Source organism: Bradysia coprophila, unplaced genomic scaffold (assembly GCF_014529535.1).
Source record: "Bradysia coprophila strain Holo2 unplaced genomic scaffold, BU_Bcop_v1 contig_232, whole genome shotgun sequence".
NCBI classification, from domain to species: Eukaryota; Metazoa; Arthropoda; class Insecta; order Diptera; family Sciaridae; genus Bradysia; species Bradysia coprophila.
In genome coordinates this window covers 21687751-21705106 of record NW_023503493.1, presented here as the reverse complement: position 1 = coordinate 21705106, position 17356 = coordinate 21687751, and the positions used below count along the sequence as shown (strand labels likewise).

General features: G+C 37.3%; 3 protein-coding genes across 3 annotated transcripts; 2 read left to right on the top strand and 1 right to left on the bottom strand.

Moving 5' to 3' along the window:
• The first annotated feature begins 896 nt into the window (after positions 1 to 896).
• Positions 897 to 5219, top strand: LOC119076293 (poly [ADP-ribose] polymerase-like). Its single transcript, XM_037182956.1, has 12 exons — positions 897 to 1038; positions 1139 to 1278; positions 1342 to 1483; positions 1556 to 1809; positions 1866 to 1963; positions 2045 to 2243; positions 2307 to 2599; positions 2677 to 2986; positions 3045 to 3141; positions 3405 to 3564; positions 3631 to 4562; positions 4654 to 5219. The coding sequence occupies exons 2-12, from the start codon at positions 1171 to 1173 to the stop codon at positions 5004 to 5006; spliced, it is 2946 nt and encodes a 981-aa protein (XP_037038851.1). The 5' UTR covers positions 897 to 1038; positions 1139 to 1170; the 3' UTR covers positions 5007 to 5219.
• A 2132-nt stretch (positions 5220 to 7351) lies between these two features.
• Positions 7352 to 9347, top strand: LOC119076297 (zinc carboxypeptidase-like). The gene is made up of 9 exons (XM_037182961.1): positions 7352 to 7514; positions 7578 to 7866; positions 7947 to 8136; positions 8207 to 8395; positions 8458 to 8545; positions 8610 to 8812; positions 8872 to 8956; positions 9030 to 9113; positions 9176 to 9347. The coding sequence occupies exons 2-9, from the start codon at positions 7580 to 7582 to the stop codon at positions 9283 to 9285; spliced, it is 1236 nt and encodes a 411-aa protein (XP_037038856.1). The 5' UTR covers positions 7352 to 7514; positions 7578 to 7579; the 3' UTR covers positions 9286 to 9347.
• A 5986-nt stretch (positions 9348 to 15333) lies between these two features.
• Positions 15334 to 17168, bottom strand: LOC119076294 (zinc carboxypeptidase-like). The gene is made up of 7 exons (XM_037182957.1): positions 16791 to 17168; positions 16540 to 16729; positions 16292 to 16480; positions 16132 to 16219; positions 15802 to 16010; positions 15656 to 15740; positions 15334 to 15594 (listed from the first exon to the last, which is right to left on the bottom strand). Exons 1-7 carry the CDS (start codon positions 17084 to 17086, stop codon positions 15392 to 15394), a joined length of 1260 nt encoding a protein of 419 aa, XP_037038852.1. The 5' UTR covers positions 17087 to 17168; the 3' UTR covers positions 15334 to 15391.
• Positions 17169 to 17356: the final 188 nt, after the last annotated feature.

The window sequence follows — 17356 nt, the reverse complement described above, 5'->3', positions numbered from 1 at the left end:
TAAACTGGTACCCTATATTCAACCACCAGCTGACCACCTCACCAACGATCAATGACTTATTACATTTGGCTTTATGAAACCAGGCAGGAACAGCTCATTTTGCTGATGTCAGCTGGACCTATCCATACATTATGAAAATGAATTCGAATGAACACTGACGTACGTCAGTTCTTAATTTTATTCTATTTTACAAGGAAATGTTTTACCTGCGATCTGCGATCTAAATTTAAACTAAATTTAACTGTATTCACGTTCAAATGCTGATTTAAAAAAATTATTTTACTAAATCAAGCGCTCCTGCCTGGTTTTACTATGCCGTGCATATAATGTTAGCATTTTGATAAAAGCCAATAAAGTCTAAGGATAAGGATACGCTTAGTAAAAATCGAAATAACGAAAACCTGTTCATCCGAAAAAATCCAGTCTTCTTGTGTATATCGCTACTAAAACTGCACAAGTGAATTGTATGAACCAATGTTTTGAACTTTGAGTAGATTTTGCGCCGCAGGCGAAATTTTTGATCCTAAAGTTACTGATTGATACTGATTTTGTAACTTCAGTATTAAATGTAATGAAAATTTTCCTTAAGTTATCCGCTTTCGTGTGAAATAGTTAGAAATAGTGAGAAAAGTGAGGAAATGCGGAAAAAAGTAACTCACTATCACTCCTCTCAAAAATAGTCTGAAAAGTGAGAATAGTGAGGAGACATGCCATGCCGCCCTGTCATCATGCCACAAAACCCTTTTTTTAAACAGACGAAAGTCATTTAGCAATCTTTAAATTTTCAAAAATTGACATCAAACTAACCACTCTTGCTGCTCCCTTGCAATGAATCGGTTTCCCATGCAAAAATAAACTGTCAAAGCCTGAAACGGTTTTTCTTCTTTTGTTGTCATTGATAAGCGCGTGCGCATAGCTTTTTGTGTATCTACTATTATTATCATCATTTCACATAACCTTGTTTCATTCGGAATTCAAATTTGTACGTTGATCGAGCGAAAATTTGTACATGTAGATGTCCGTTGTCATATTTTTTTGGTGAGAAAACAAATTGGAAATGTTACTATTCCGAGTTACAATACCGTTTTTGTTGCGTGATTGGCATTAGGACTTTGTTAAATACCTGATTTTTGTTTAGTTGATGTAATCGTCTTCAAATAATTCGTAAACATGAATCGATTACGTTATAAGACAAGATATGCAGCATATAATGAAGCGTGCCGTGGATGTTACTCTCACATCGAAAACGGGAACGTTCTCTTGTCCGTCATGGTTCAGGTAATGTGGTTTTGACAGGACTATTAAGACTTTGTCTTATTTATTTTTTTGTTGTGAATCCAGTCCAGAAAAGACGACAAAAAAGAGGCCGTCAACTACCACGTCCGATGTTTTTTTGAAAAACAACGCCTTACGACGGAAGGAGACGTAGATGGATTCGAAAAGCTCCGCTTTGCCGATCAAAAGAAAATCCGAGACTATATAAGTAAGTTAGAACCATAAGGACAACAGTTCCACATTTCAGCGGTCGTTCAATTTTTCGGAATTTTTCATTTAGCTCGGCACAACACAAAGATTGTTTTGCCCAAGAAAAGAGGCAAAGAGTCCGGCACTAATGACATCAAAATGTCAGCCAAGGCATTGCGTGATTTCGGAGTAGAATATTCGAAATCCGCGAGAGCAAACTGCTGTGGCTGTCGCCAAAAGATAGCAAAATCGATTGTTCGAGTCAAGAAAGTGGTGTACACAACGGAAGTTGGAATCAATTTTGGTGGTCAGGCGTTGTGGCATCACCTCGAATGCTTTGCCAAGGTAATTCATGCTGAATCCGATTATTGTTTTGAGTGTTAGGACCATCGCTATTTCAGCTTATGGTAGAATTGGGATGGTACGGAAGTGGCGACCAGCTACCCGGTTTTACGCAACTTACCAAAGATGACCAAAAGATGGTTCTGTCAACGATAAGGTAAGTCGTCGGAACTTTTCCTTTTCGTTAGCAAGGTCTCGTCTGTTCAATTTGTCAAAATAAAACGATTTTAATCAACAGCCCTGCTCCTATTGATGACATTCCCGAATTTAAGAAACCGAAACTGCAAGAATCTGTGGACGAACTAGAAAAATTGATTGCTGTTCAGAACACAGAGTTCTACTCTCATCGCGACTTTGTCCATTCAAAGTTACCAAAGAGTAATTGGATTCAACTTCTAGAAGTGAATAAGCAAAAAAATCCGCAAAAATCGGACGAGGTTCGTTGTGATGTCTCTTACATTTTTTCGAAAACATTGAAAAACTGAAATATTCTCCCGTAGATACTGGACCTGGTTGCTGAAATTCTGACATTCGGGGCTCTATTACCGTGTCCAGAATGCTCCGGTCAACTGGTATTCAGTAAGAATGGATATTCATGCACAGGTCGAATTTCAGAATGGGCCAAGTGCGAATACAATGTCAAAGAACCGGCACGCAACCCATGCCAAATTCCAACTTGGCTACAAAGCCATTTCGCCGGCAGAAAAGTGGAGAAACAAACCCGTGCCATTAAGTGTGTTGAAGCAACGAGCACCGCGTTCAATAAAACATACGATCCGGATGCAGTTTACTTGTAGGTTTTTTAGTCTTCTATACACTCCCAATGGGAGTCCCCCATAGAACCGACAATTAAAAATTTCAATTTGATAGACCAAAGGTTGAGCACACAAAGCCACCCCTTTATTTGATGGAAGTTGTCGTTATCGGCACGTTATCGAAGAGTCGCGATAAACTCAAACCAATCATCGAAAAAATGGGCGGCAAGTTAGTTACAAAGTTGCATCCGCAAACTGCCGTTGTGTTGTCAACACAAGCTGAAGTCGACAAAATGAGCAAACGAATGCAAGAGGTGCAAAGAAACAATATTCAAGTTTGCACGGAAAATTTTTTGGACGATATAAAAGGGGGTGGAACCCTCGAATACATTGCAAAGAACAGTATTTGCGATTGGGGATCGGACGTAGGTTTGATAATATTTTTGTGAAGAATTTTTGATTCATAAATGGTTGATATTCTAGCCCTTCACACGAATCGATCAAAATGAACCATCCATGAAAGTCTCCAAGAGTTTGTACACCAGATCGGTGCCAACATCGGTGAAATTGAAGCTTGTCGGTAAGTGATTTGCATTCGGTTTTTATTTTCTTTTCCGTTCAATAATCCTTTAGGAGGACTTAGCCAAAGTGGCTGTGAATTAATCAATTTAGTAGTGATTGTGGACGCTTTGATTTTTTATAAAACTGGTCTAGATCAACACAGTGTACTTCATCGTTCTGACAAATACAAAGTTTAAAAAATTAGTCTCAATCAATGTTGCAAAACAGATTTTTTTTGTCCTACAGACCAGATGAGAATGAAATCCGTTGTTTTTTTTACAGATGGGACAGCCGTTGATCCAGCTTCGCTTCTTGATGCAGTCACACACGTATACGTTTCCGATGGAACCAAATACTTTGCTATTCTCAATCTTACCGATATTCAGGAGGATAAGAATTCCTATTTCAAAATTCAGTTGCTAGAAGCGAACGACAAACGGAGGTATGATTTGTTGAACTTTATTCTGCATCCAATGGAACAGAAACTCAATTTCAATCTTAACTACAGCTATTATGTGTTCTCGTCGTGGGGCAGAATTGGAACCACAATCGGAGACAACAATACGAAGTACTGTGCGGATCTACAGCACGCAATCAAAGCGTTCCGTCAACTGTACAAGACTAAAACCGGAAATGATTTCAATGCCAAAAAGTTTGTAAAAAAGCCGGGCATGTTTTATCCAGTCGAAGTGGATTACGGTGACGATGAAAGTCTGAAAAAATTGGAAGATCTCAAGTCAAACATTCCGTCCAAACTACCCGAATCGGTACAGCAATTAACTAAGATGATTTTCGACGTCACCGAAATGAAGAAGCAATTGTTGGAATTCAATTTGGACACAACGAAAATGCCGCTGGGAAAGATCAGCAACAATCAGTGCTTGAAGGCGATGGCCGTGCTGTCGGAATTGGCAAACATTGTTAAAGCGGGCGGAGGTCGAACGAAATTCATTTCCGAATCGAATAAATTCTACACATTGATTCCGCACAATTTTGGCGAGCGACGTCCGCCGGTCATCGATACAATTGAATTGATTTCAACCAAACGCGAAATGCTCGATACATTAATCCAGATGGAACTTGCGTATAATCTGATGCAAGAAGGAAACGAAGAGAATGTCAATCCGCTGGATAAGAGATACAGTCAGCTGAAGAATAAAATTACACCGATGGATAAACGAGATCCGATGTACAACATTCTGGAACAATATTTGCAAAATACACATGCTCCCACCCACCAAAATTACACGATCGATCTGGAGCAGATATTCGAAGTCGATAGACAAGGTGAACGGGAACGGTACGAGGCATACGCTAATCTGCATAATCGTAAGCTGTTGTGGCACGGATCCAGGCTGACCAACTTCGTCGGCATTCTTTCGCATGGTTTGAAAATTGCACCACCTGAGGCACCTGTAACCGGCTACATGTTTGGTAAAGGTATGTATTTGGATAGGCGATGCTTAATGAGACAGTCTGTTTGTCTCTACGCTCAGTAAAATTTCTAATTTTCTGCTTCTGTCTTCTCTAGGTGTTTATTTCGCCGATATGTCGTCGAAATCGGCAAACTACTGCTACACGAACATTAACAACACGACCGGCTTATTGATGCTATGTGAAGTAGCATTAGGCAACAGTCTGGAACTGCAACAAGCAAAAATGATCCAGAAATTACCAAAGGGCATTCATAGTGTGAAGGGCTGCGGCAAAACGTATCCGAATCCCGACGAGGCTGTTATGATGGATCATGGATGCGAAATTCCCACTGGAATGCCAGTAAATGACTTATCATTCGACTCACAATTGTTGTACAACGAGTACATTGTCTATGACACAAGTCAGATTCAAGCAAAATACCTGATGAAGGTCAAATTTAATTTTTAGAGCGGTTGTCGCTGTGGTACGGTTTATTTTTGTTTTTTTGTCGTTGTTGAAATGAAAATTGTAATTTTTTTTTTGTTCGTTATATTACAACGCTGACTAACAACGCAATAGTATGACAAAACCAAATTCGCTTAAGTGTAACAAAAAATACCTCAAAAAACTATCTCAAACAAAAAATTTATTAAATTATTCGCCAGCGATATGGTTAACAGATCCTTTGTTTTATTTATGATCAAAAAAAGTGACTGGCCAACTTCTGATATTCTTTACAATGTAAGAGTCTCTCATTAAACACTGTCTTTTTTATCACGTAAAAAGAAATTGTCCTTCAAAATGAGCTGAGGGAAGGGAAGCAGTGGATGGATTCAGTTAGGTGATGAATTTAATCTCGTAGAAAATCGTTTCAAACGCAGTAATTTTATCAACCATCACTGATTGTTGAAGTTAGACGAAGACTTTCAATATCGTACAAGTTACGTGTTGAGATGGAGTCCTGAACGGAGCAGAAACTTTTGCTCTTGATAGAAAACTAGTCCCAATACAAATAGGTCTCAGTAAATTTCGTCGTTTTTATATAAAAGTGTCGTCAAATTTGGTTGTCTCCAAGTGTCTTGATAATCTTAAAGTAACTGTTTAGCACCTATATGGCGAATATGATAACTTTTATTCGCAAGATCGACGTCTTTAATTATTGTGTTAATTTTTCAACATTGTCAAGCCGGGCTACAGCACTAAGGTTTTCCAACTCAGCAAGCTCGATAGCACCATGTGCCAATAGTCTCTTTATAATACTAATACTAATACTAATATAACGGCTCCGGATGCCATTAGTCTCTTTATTATACTGGATAATCGCACCCAGTGTCATTAACCACAGTATTATAAAGACAGTATTGGCACCCGGTGCCATTAGCCACAGTATTATAAAGAGACTATTGGCACCCGGTGATATAGGGGAATGTCTTGGGTGATCTGAAAAGCTCTTGATACCCAAATTACGAAAAGTTCGGGTGCCAGGCTGATATCCTGTCAGTTTTCGAGAAAAGCACGGCACTCCAAATTTCCCCTCTCTTTTCTCGAAAACTGACTTTTTCGTAATCTGGGTATCAAGAGCTTTTCAAATCACCCAAGACATCCCCTGCACCTTTTACGGACACAGGACACGGGCTGCTGCATTAAATCTAATTTTTATATTGTTTGCCAATAGTTTCTTTCTGTGCCTTAGAATCATAATTCGACGTATTTCGTCACTGCACCTACGATCGAAAAGTGATTGCTAAGAAAAGCTGAAATTGTTGTAATGTTTTTGTTTTGTTTTTCGTCTCATTATGATCACAGAAAATGGCACAGAAAACGTAGTTCGTGACTCGTGACGAAAGCAGAATTTTTTCAGGACACGTCTTAAGCTTGTCCTAATCGGCCTCGCCTCGTTAGGACAAGCTTAAGACTAGTCCTGAAAAATTCTACTTTTCGTCACTTGTGACGAAATAGTATGTTGTGTCGCTCCGCTCGTAAGGAAAACTTGGGTCTAGTGCTGAAAAAATCAACATTACAATACGTGTAACACATCATGCTTTGTGCCAACCGAGAATTGAAATAGACAAGAGCACAAAAAATCATAACTTTTATTGTAAACAATCACTCTTCAAATTTGATCGATCACATTGCTTTGCATTTTCTCAAACGAATGCTGTAACAACTCATACAAATTCCATATCAACACTGCTTTGAGTGTTGTAATATCACATCAAACGGGTGCTGAAATAAGTCACTTTACAACACTAAAATGAGTGCTGAAAAGAGTCGTATTTCAATTCTCGGTGGCACATATAGTATAATACTGTGGCTAATGGTATCGGGTGCCAATAGTCTCTTTATAATACTCTAGCTAATGGCACCGGGTGTCAATAGCCTCTTTATAATACAGTGGCTAATGGCACCGGTTGCGATTAGCCTTACTGAAGAAGACTTGGTATTTATAGCGAATCAAAATACCACCGTAAGAATTATGCATATAAATAATCGACCCCGTTATCGTCAAAATCGATAGAAAAGACATATTTTGGCAACAGACCCGAACAAGTCATGACCTAATCTTTGATCGGGAAGTGTGTTTTAGAATCTTATATTTTCAGGAACTTTCGACCCGTTTATTGGAATATAATAAAAATCTAAAATGAAAAAATTCAACAATCAGTATCAGATCCCAACGTATGTTCAGTATTACATTCAAAAAAATCCATTTTATCAAAATAATTCGAAGAGGATTTTTAATTGAGATTTGGGTTTTATTTATTTGATAACACAAAGTGGCAATAATTGTCAATCAAAACATCCATTATGCGAGTGCTATCTTCAGACGGATAATGGAAAGTAATTTTACCCAGTTAATGTAACGTAACACACGATTTCGATAACCGGTGTCTGCTGATATTACGATAGAATATAATTTTTACAAAAAAAAACCTTCCATTCACTTTCGTGGCTCGAATCCGTTTGGACGTTTAAGTAAAATTGAAATGTACAATTTGAATCAGAGAAGAAAATTGATAGAAATATTATTATTTCTAGCAATGAAGTCGATAATATTGGGACTAGCACTTTTGTGCTCATTTGCTGCTGCAATCGAAAAGGCAAGATTTGATAACTATCGAGTCTACAGCCTTAATGTCGAAACGGTTGAACAATTGATGGAATTGAAAAAGTTAGATGGAAATTCGGATGGTTTTGAATTCTGGAAGTTGGCAGATGTGGGCAGAGAAGCTGATCTTATGGTACCTCCACATAAATTTGCTGATTTTGAAGAATTGGCGACTGAACTGAAAATTTCTTATTATTTGAAAATACATAATGTTCAAGCGTGCGTAATCAGAACAAACATCTCATGTGGGGTTTTAAGTGCTTGTAATGATGACTGGATTTTTTTTCTTATTATTTTAGCTTGATTGATAACGAAAATCCTAGAACCCGTAGTGTTGAATTTGACTGGACGAGTTACTATACACTCGACGAGATCAATGAATGGCTCGATGTTCAATTAGCCACTTATCCAGAAATATTGACCAGCTTTGTTGTTGGTGAATCATTCCAAAATCGAACGATTCGTGGCGTGAAACTAGCTCACAATGAGGTAATCTCAAAATACCTGCTTAGGGTCGTACACGGACTAGAGAAAAAATAAATTTACGTCCATCTCTTAGGAAAATCCAACAATTTTCATTGAAGCAAATATACACGCTCGCGAGTGGATTACGTCGGCTACGGCAACATGGTTTTTAAATCAACTGTTAACATCCACTGATCCAGCCATTCAGAATTTGGCACAGAATATCAACTGGTACATAGTTCCAGTTTTCAATGTTGATGGATTTGCATACAGTCACGAAGTGGTAAATGCAAAACTCCTTCCTTCTCCAATAATTTTTGTTTATCAATGCTAATTAATACATAGAACCGATTGTGGAGAAAGACGAGATATCCTCATGCTCACATTTGTTACGGCACTGATGCTAATCGAAACTTTGGCTTCCAATGGAACAGTAATATTATCCAGACTTCAACGATATTGATTTAAGAAACAATTAAAATCTTTCGAAATCTTAGCCATTGGAGCATCATCAAACCCTTGTTCCGAAACATTTGCTGGACCGAGAGCGTGGTCCGAGCCTGAAACTGAACAACTGGCTGAATACTTAAGAGGCTTATCGAGTGAAATTAAAATCTACTTATCATTCCACTCGTACGGTCAATACCTACTATTCCCATACGGACATACTGGTGAACATGTAGAGAATTATGATGATTTGGTAAGTCTTGATTGTAGTGGAACATAATGTTATTGTGAAACTTGGTGTTTGCTTCGCAGTACGAAATTGGAAATAAAACTGTCGAAGCAATCGCTGTACGAGATGGCACAGCTTACAGATACGGCCCTTCATCAACGGTTCTATGTAAGTCGTTAGGACATGTCTGCTCTTTAATATTTTAAAATGCATACTGAACTTTCGTTCTTTCCGTATAAAGACGAGACATCTGGCACTAGTGTCGACTTTGCATATGACGAATTCGGTATCAAGCTAGCCTACACTTTCGAATTCAGAGATCGAGGTACTTTTTCCGATTCTCAATTTTGTGGCATATCATTCAATCAATTTTTCCCACTCTCATAGGAACTTATGGTTTTGTTTTGCCAGCTAATCAAATCATTCCTAATGGACTGGAGATCTTAGACGGACTTATTGCTATGGTTGCTGAATCGCAACTTCGTGGCTTACTATAAATTTGAATGTATTTTAATAGAAATAAATAAACATTTAACGCTGAGTAGATGCTTCACATCTTCTTGACTCTTCTGTCTCGTTTTCGCGTTATTGCAGAAGAGCATCGGAAGCGGCGGAAGCGGCGGAGGGTCAAAAAAAATGATTTATATAATGTTTTATAGAGGAAGTCGAGGTGATAATTTTTACCCATGGAAGTAAAGGGCTAGGATGTCATGAGGTAGTGCCATCTCATGTCAAAAAAAACTTTTGATATGTGGTAGAGGACCTTCTAAATGTCGAGACAATACCCTATCTAGCAAAAAAACTTCGTTTTGACACAGTCAAAATACAACCTTATTTTGACAAATTTGACGCGCTAAGCGAGATTTTAGTAGCAGTCGGGTACGGATTTTTGGCAATATCTTGGCAAATCGATTGTAAATTGAAGTGTTGTGCAAGTATATCAAAGTAAGGGTCTCGGAGCAGGAAACAGTGAATAAGCTGCCAAATAGAGTATTACTTTGTAAGAAAAATGTTTCCAAATGTTTTTACAGTGCCAAAGTTTGTTTGATACAAAGTAAAGTGAGAATGATATTAATGTGTCGACCACTTTTACCCATGGAAGTAGAGTTCGTCGAAATCATCTGAGACGCCGGCCGATGGTGAAAAAAATAACTTTTGATAGTCCCCATCAAACACTATTCGCAGATTCTGCGATCAGTCTCCATGAAACACTATTCGCACAATCGACGATTAGTCTGCATGAAATCGTAGAATCTATAAATTGCAACCAAATAACAGATCATAAAATCAAACCAAACTTTCAAAACAACTGATAACAGTCAAAAACACTCAAAAGAATAAAAGTGACGCAAGTAACATTCTTCCAAAACAACTGATATCGCTGTAGGTGACGCATTCTGCGATTGTACGCAAAAATCCGCAAAATCCGTTAGGAAAGTAATTATAGTATTGAAAACTGGTATGAAAAGTGTATTCAGTGATGACAGTAATTTACAATGTGTTTTCGCCTTAAGGCAACTAAATACACTGACAAAAAAGAGTTGAAAATCTTACCTGTAGCAGGTAACTTTGTCTCCACTTTTCATACCAGTTTTCAATACTATAGTTACTTTCCTAAAGCATGCTAAAATACTTTAGCCAATGGGAGTTTTCCAGCTCGAGCCGGAGGCGAATGCTGGAATCGAATTCGCTAAAAAAGTCTTTTAGCATAAGTTAGGAACAATGTTTATCCTAAACGACGTGTGAAATAATGACGCACTTGCGATACTTCAACACCAGTTAGGAAATAGTACATTTAGTACCTAGGACTAAAAGTCTTTTTTAGTGTGTGAAAGAATCGAATACGCTAAGAAAGACTTTTAGTCCGTGGTACGAATAGTATATTACTTCCGAGGTTCCAAGTTGTGTATTTGATATGTGGGCTGTATTCCCCACTTGTCAAATAACAACTTAGAACCTCGTAAGTACAATGCTTTACGTGATTAGGCAATGTAAATGAAAATGAAACATGCCGTAACACGTAATAGTATTTTTCATATTGGACGGAGAAAAAGTTTTGTTTTGGTTTACTGTGAGTCGACACAAATAGAGGTACGAAAATTATATTCTGTGATGAGTAATTTGCAATCAGTTTCCACCCACCGGTTCATTCGGTTTTTACGACTTCATCAATTTGTCTAGAATAAAAAGTAGTCAGCCAATACTCTCTCTAGCATCCAAACTCTCTCAAAAAATCGATGTAGGGGGGAAAATAAGTTTGAGAAACGCTGATTTTTAATATGACTTAAAACCAGCAACAACAACACGAGCGAACAAAGTAGCAGTGATTCATAAACGTATCTACCACCTTAATAATAAGTTTGGTTGCTAGGGAGAGTATTGAATCAGCCCTAGCTGAGGAATTCTAACGATAGACGTCACCATTGAAAATAGGTAACATTTTCTTTTTCAAAACTATTTTCGAGACCACTTGAACTGTCAATATTTAATTTTAAGTGTAAGAGAACTGTGTGGACTCGGTGGACTCGCACATTGAATATATCACATTAACTGCGTTTTTATAAAGAAAGAACGCACCAAATTGACTCAACCTAATTTAAAAGATTTAGCGTTTTTTTGGGTCATAGTACAATACGAAAAAACCAATAAGTACTGTCACAACAATAATGACAAAGCGGCTTTGCTGGTTGTCCTCTTTCAATCGTTCAAGGCGTAGGTTCTCCAGATTCGTAAGCTGCTGTAGCAAATCTACATTGGATTCCAATACTACAGTAAATAACTAGTTTAAAATAATAAGTTCTAATATTTTTACCGTGAGCTGTTGTATCACCCCAGGGAGGTGCGGTAATCATGGTTTGATAGCGAAATGAAACGCATTTCTGTGTAACAAAATAATTTGAGATAAAAAAGTCTTTGCAATTCGATTAATCTTTTCGAAGAAGAATTTCTATTTGAATCAAAAACGTACACTATATTGCACTTACCATACCAATTATTCATTCAAAAATAATCACATTGATTTATTTTCATTTAAGTTCGCAAGAGTACACTGTGCAAACAATACATGGAATTGTTCTATGACTTTTTTGTAAACCATGCTGGTTTCAAAAAATGAAACAAAACGAAACAAATCAAAATGAAACAAAACAAATCAAAACGAAACAAATCAAAACAAAACAAAACAAAACAAATCATGTTTCGGCCACTTGGCAACAAATTACAAGATCTGTTTTAAAGATTAATACATGGATTTCGATTATCACTCTTTCCAGGTAGCATCATTGAGATTGAACTTAGAGGTAAACAAAGTAAAATTTTAAATTTTTTAATTTAAATTGCTTCGAAACAGCTAAAAACAAATTGTTTTTCCGTGGGAAATCTACGGAAAACAAATTTAATTTGTGCTGTTTCGCGACCTAATACTTACAATATTTTTATGTTTCACTTTGTTTACCTCTAAGTCCAATCATAATTAAGCTACCATAAAAGAATAATTAACGAAATCCAAATATTAATCCTTAAAACAGATCTTGTAATTTGTTGCCCAGTGGCCGAAACATGTTTTGTTTTGATTTGTTTTGTTTTGATTTGTTTTGTTTCACTTTTTCGAAGCAATGTTGGCAACTTACAATAAAAGATCTCACAGAATAATTTCGTGTGTATGAAAAGTCAATGCACACATGATTTCAACTTCTAGGATTTGTATTAAACAAGGCATCAGAACAGTCGGAGCGTTTGCTGCGACTTAGCCCCGTACAACCCGTAATCCTATTTCGTCCGCAACCATAATACGTCCGTAGCCCTAATAAGCCCGGTACCCTAATACGTCTACAACCCTCTAATGCGTCTGTTACCAAAATGCAAGTCAAGTTGGGAATTGTCAAATTTACTGAAAGTGTTCATTTTTAAAATTGCGCATAGCGCAATTACGAAAGCCCGTACGAAGTACCTCTCAAATAAAACCAACAATTTACGACATTATTTTAGAAACCCAAAATTTTTTGCCAACTTTCCATTGGGTATTCAATTACCTCTCAAATGAAACAAAAACTAGCAAAATCGGTTGAGATTTACTCGATTTATGAGCAAAAAGCACTTAGGGCCGAGTAGCGGCCTTAGTGTAAGGGCCCAAATTTGAAACTTTTTTTTGCCATCATTCTATTCGGCATTCAATTATCTCTCAAATGAAACAAAAACTAGCAAAATTGGATGAGATTTACTCGATTTATGTACAAAAAACACTTAGGGCGAGTGGCGGCCTTAGTCCAAGGGCCCAAATTTAAAACTTTTTTCGCCACGTTCTTTTCGGTATTCAACTACCTTCCATAAAAAACTAAATCTAGCAAAATCGGATGAGATTTACTCGATTTATGTGCAAAAAACACTTAGGGCCGAGTAGCGGCCTTAGTCCAAGGGCCCTAATTTAAAAAATTTTTCGTCACGTTCTTTTCGGTATTCAATTACCTTCCATAAAAAACTAAATCTAGCAAAATCGGATGAGATTTACTCGATTTATGTGCAAAAAACACTTAGGGCCGAGTAAAGACCTTTGAGCCCTCCCAACAAGCCCATCTTACATCTTACCCAAAAACAATGTTCAGCAACTTTGTTCTACTCGTCAATACCTTTCATTTGATATATCACAAGCAGCTATTGCGTGCGTATTTCGGTAGATATCGTCGAAAGACTGAAAAACACCTATAGGGCCCTAGCTCTGGAGGGGCCGACCCTACCATGCCCATTTTCGAACTTGACCTTACTTTTGTCGATACCAATAGGGGAAAAAAAGAATTTTGAAAAAAGGTTGTGATTTACTCTAGCTAGAGGGGTCACGGACGGACGGACGGACATTTTTTTTTATTGCGGATTCGTCATCTATGAACATAACCAAATGCTTTGCCCTTACTGTCTGCTTCCAATTCGACGTGTTACAAACGGCATATTAATCTTATAAGCCCCCAGTACTTCGTACGGGGCTAAAAATCAACGTTGATGTGATCATTTTTGAATAAATGTTTCGTGAGTGCAGTGGTGTTATGTTCGAATAGAAACCATGTTTCGAAATATGTGAACAATCTGCAAGACATTTTTTATCTCAATTATATATTGTTTTAGAGAAATGCTTTTCATTTTCTGTAAAACCACGATTCCCGCACCTCCCTGGGCTCCGTCTAAAAAAAACATACAAAAACAATTGGTTGTGTAAGTGCGCGCGCTCCTTGAAAATATTCGGAAAATTTCAAGAAATCTACGAAAATTCACTTACTTGTTGAGTTAATATGGGCCATTAAGCGGTCCATCAAGTCGGCCTTTAGTCGCAGGCCTTTAATTTCCACACCTCTTCTTTTCAATTCGATTTTTAACTTTTGAACCGTCCAAAGTTTTGCGTCCATTTTTGCGAATGAATTATTTATTCGAAACGTATAAGCGTTAATGTCATGAACAAGTGTGTACCGCAGAAAGCTAGACTAGAGAAGGGGGCGCAAGAGTTTTATGGTTTTTCGACACTGGCTCAAAGTGGAATTCAAAGTTACTAGGTCCCAACTAAATAGGTGGGTCAGATCACTTGACTGATTAACTTATCAAAAGACGTTGAATTATTTTCTTTTTTAATTTATTTTCAAAATTCATGTAGTAGTTTGATGGGGTGGAGCACGCAGTTTTTATGTGTTAAGTAGTCACGTGCAAAAATCTAATCAGTGTCTAAATTATGTGTTAGAAATTGGAGTTAGTTAATTGTTCATAAATATATGGTTCAAACTATCAGATCGATTTTCAAATCGTCATTCAAACCATGACGGTTAAGTTAGCCCAAAAGTTTTCTCAAAATTTTGGCGATATCGCTAATCTTAAACGATTTTGCGCTACAAAATAAGTTAGCGCCATTTCGTAGCGCTATTTCGAAGCGCTAAATTAATTTTGAGAAATCTTCAGGAATTTGGTATTTTGAAAAAACTTTTGCAGTATCTGCTGTCGTCTGGCATTTTGAGAAAATTTTATTAGAAATCTTCTGTGCGGTCGTATGGGATTTTGAGAAAACTTCCTGAGAAATCTTCCACACGGCCGTATGGAATTTTGAGAAAATTTTCTGAGAAATCTCCTGTACGGTCGTATGGAATTTTGAGAAATCTTCCATACGGCCGTATCGGATTTTGAGAAAACTTTCTGAGAAATTTTTTGTACGGCCGTATAGGATTTTGAGAAAAATTTCTAAGAAATCTTCCAAACGGCCGTATGGAATTTTGAGAAAACTTTCTGAGAAATCTTCTGTACGGATTTTGAGAAAACTTTCTGAGAAATCTTCTGTGCGGTCGTATAGGATTTTGAGAAAACTTCCTGAGAAATCTTTTATACGGCCGTATCGGATTGTGAAGAAACCTTAAAATTTGGAGAATCTACGGTCGTATGGAATTTTGAGAAAAGTTTTTGAGATTGAGATTTACTGAAATTGAACTTCATCCAGTTCTTCTTAACGTGAGGACGAAAATGTAGACCAAAGATTCGATACAAAAGAAAATGTTCAAGAATCAAGCCTCAAACTCATATAAACAAATTAACTCAAAAATTGTAATTTATTTTGAACTTTTAAGTTCAAACTTCAAATTATGTTCTGACGTCCATATAGCCTAATGCGCGGGCTCTTTGAACCATGGCAATGATGCCATCTCTTGTTTCGTAACAATTCGGAAGAATTTGATCAGCTGGTAAGACAAATCCGTAACTTCCGCCTCTAAATTCGAATGTATAACCAATTGGAATGTCGAATTCGTTGAATGCCCAGTCAACACTTGTACCAGATGCAACATCTAATATTGAAAAATTGTAATAACTTAAACGTCTGTTTGGGTAGCTGTAGGTAATCCTTACATAAAGCGGCTGCTGTCGTTCCGACAACATATTCAGTACCATTGAATTGTGCGAATCCTTCACGAGTCGCATTTCCAACGTCCGTCTGCAAATATGTTTCGTTTAATTTTAATTCGACGCATAATGTGTTTTATCACTGATCATACCATTATATCATGGTATTCCGTCACTTCATCTCTAGTATGACCATAAGGGAACAATATGTATTGACCGTACGAATGGAATGACAAGTAAATATTTATCTGCCGACCGATTGGTGCAAGAAAATCACTCAAAGCTCTTGTTTCGACCTCAGAAAATGCATACGGACCAGCGTATGTTTCTGAGCAAGGATTATCAGATGCTCCATTATTTACTACAAACAAAAAGTTTTTGTAAATTTCGCGAAAGCTCATCCATTTCTTCTGAAGTTCCACTGTTGCGCTTTAGCACGGGAGAGTAAAGTAGCTTTATAGGACTGAAGATCTTCATCTTACCCATCCACTGGAAATTGAAATTCCTATTTGCATCTGTTCCGAAACAAATCGTAGCATGATTTTGACGAGTTTTCCTCCACAAACGGTTCTAAAAGAATGATTGTACGACGAATGTGTTTGAAAAGATAAAATAACAAGGTGGAAAGTGTTAAGGCCTTACGACTTCATGTGAATAATGGAACCCATCGACATTAAACACCGGAATGATGTACCAATCAATATTTTGTGCCAAATCTACAATGTCAGGATCATCTGATGTCAACAGTTCGTTAAGCCACCAAGTCGCTGTAGCCGATGTTATCCACTCGCGAGCGTGGATATTTGATTCCAAGAAAATTGTAGGATTTCCCTGTTCAATAGATTGAATTCGTGTCTATGAATGAATGGTGTCAAGATTGATTTACGTACTGTTTTATGAGATAGTTTGACTGCTCGAATCGGTCGATTTTGATAAGTGGTTCCAATTAAATGGCTGGATAGAACATCTGAATAAGTTTCGAGTAATTCATCTAGCCAGGCATAAATTGTGGTGTAATTATGGTAGCTCGTCCAATCGACGGAGTTTGGTTGAACGATAGGTGTTTCAGCATCAATTAAACTTCAATGGAAAACATAGAATATTGTTGAACGCGTGGCAATCGAAATTTTCTTGTTCTTACGTTTGTAAATTCTCAACCTCCAGTTCGTGGATAATGTTGAATTTTTTCATAATACCATTAAATTCGTATAGTTTGTGAGGTGGCACAACCACGTCAACATCTCGACCAACTACTGGTGAGTCACCGAACACATATTCACCTTCTGCAGCCGATTCTTCAAGTTGTCTTAAAATTTGCATTTGTTCTTCGCTGGCGACTTTTAAATTGAAAACTTTGTGATGATCGAATCTCATCTTATCCGCAGAGACAGCAGCCACTGCTGCTAACGCTAATAAAATTCCGATGAATAGTTTCATTTTCGACGAAAGAGTATGGCAACTGTACTATGCAGAAGCTTGCGTGGAACTGAGCCTTCCACTTCTAAGACAGAATGAACAGTCAAGCACAGATATGAAAGGGTTTTTCACATAATCAAACTTTGATAAGCAAAAGTTTATCTCAAAATTATGAAATCTCTAGCTTTCTTACAACCAATAAGAATCCGATTACTCACTAGATTGGCTTAAACTTATTACGTTTTCCATGAGTCGTTGAGCCAAATAGATAAGAACTTGAAACTGAGCATT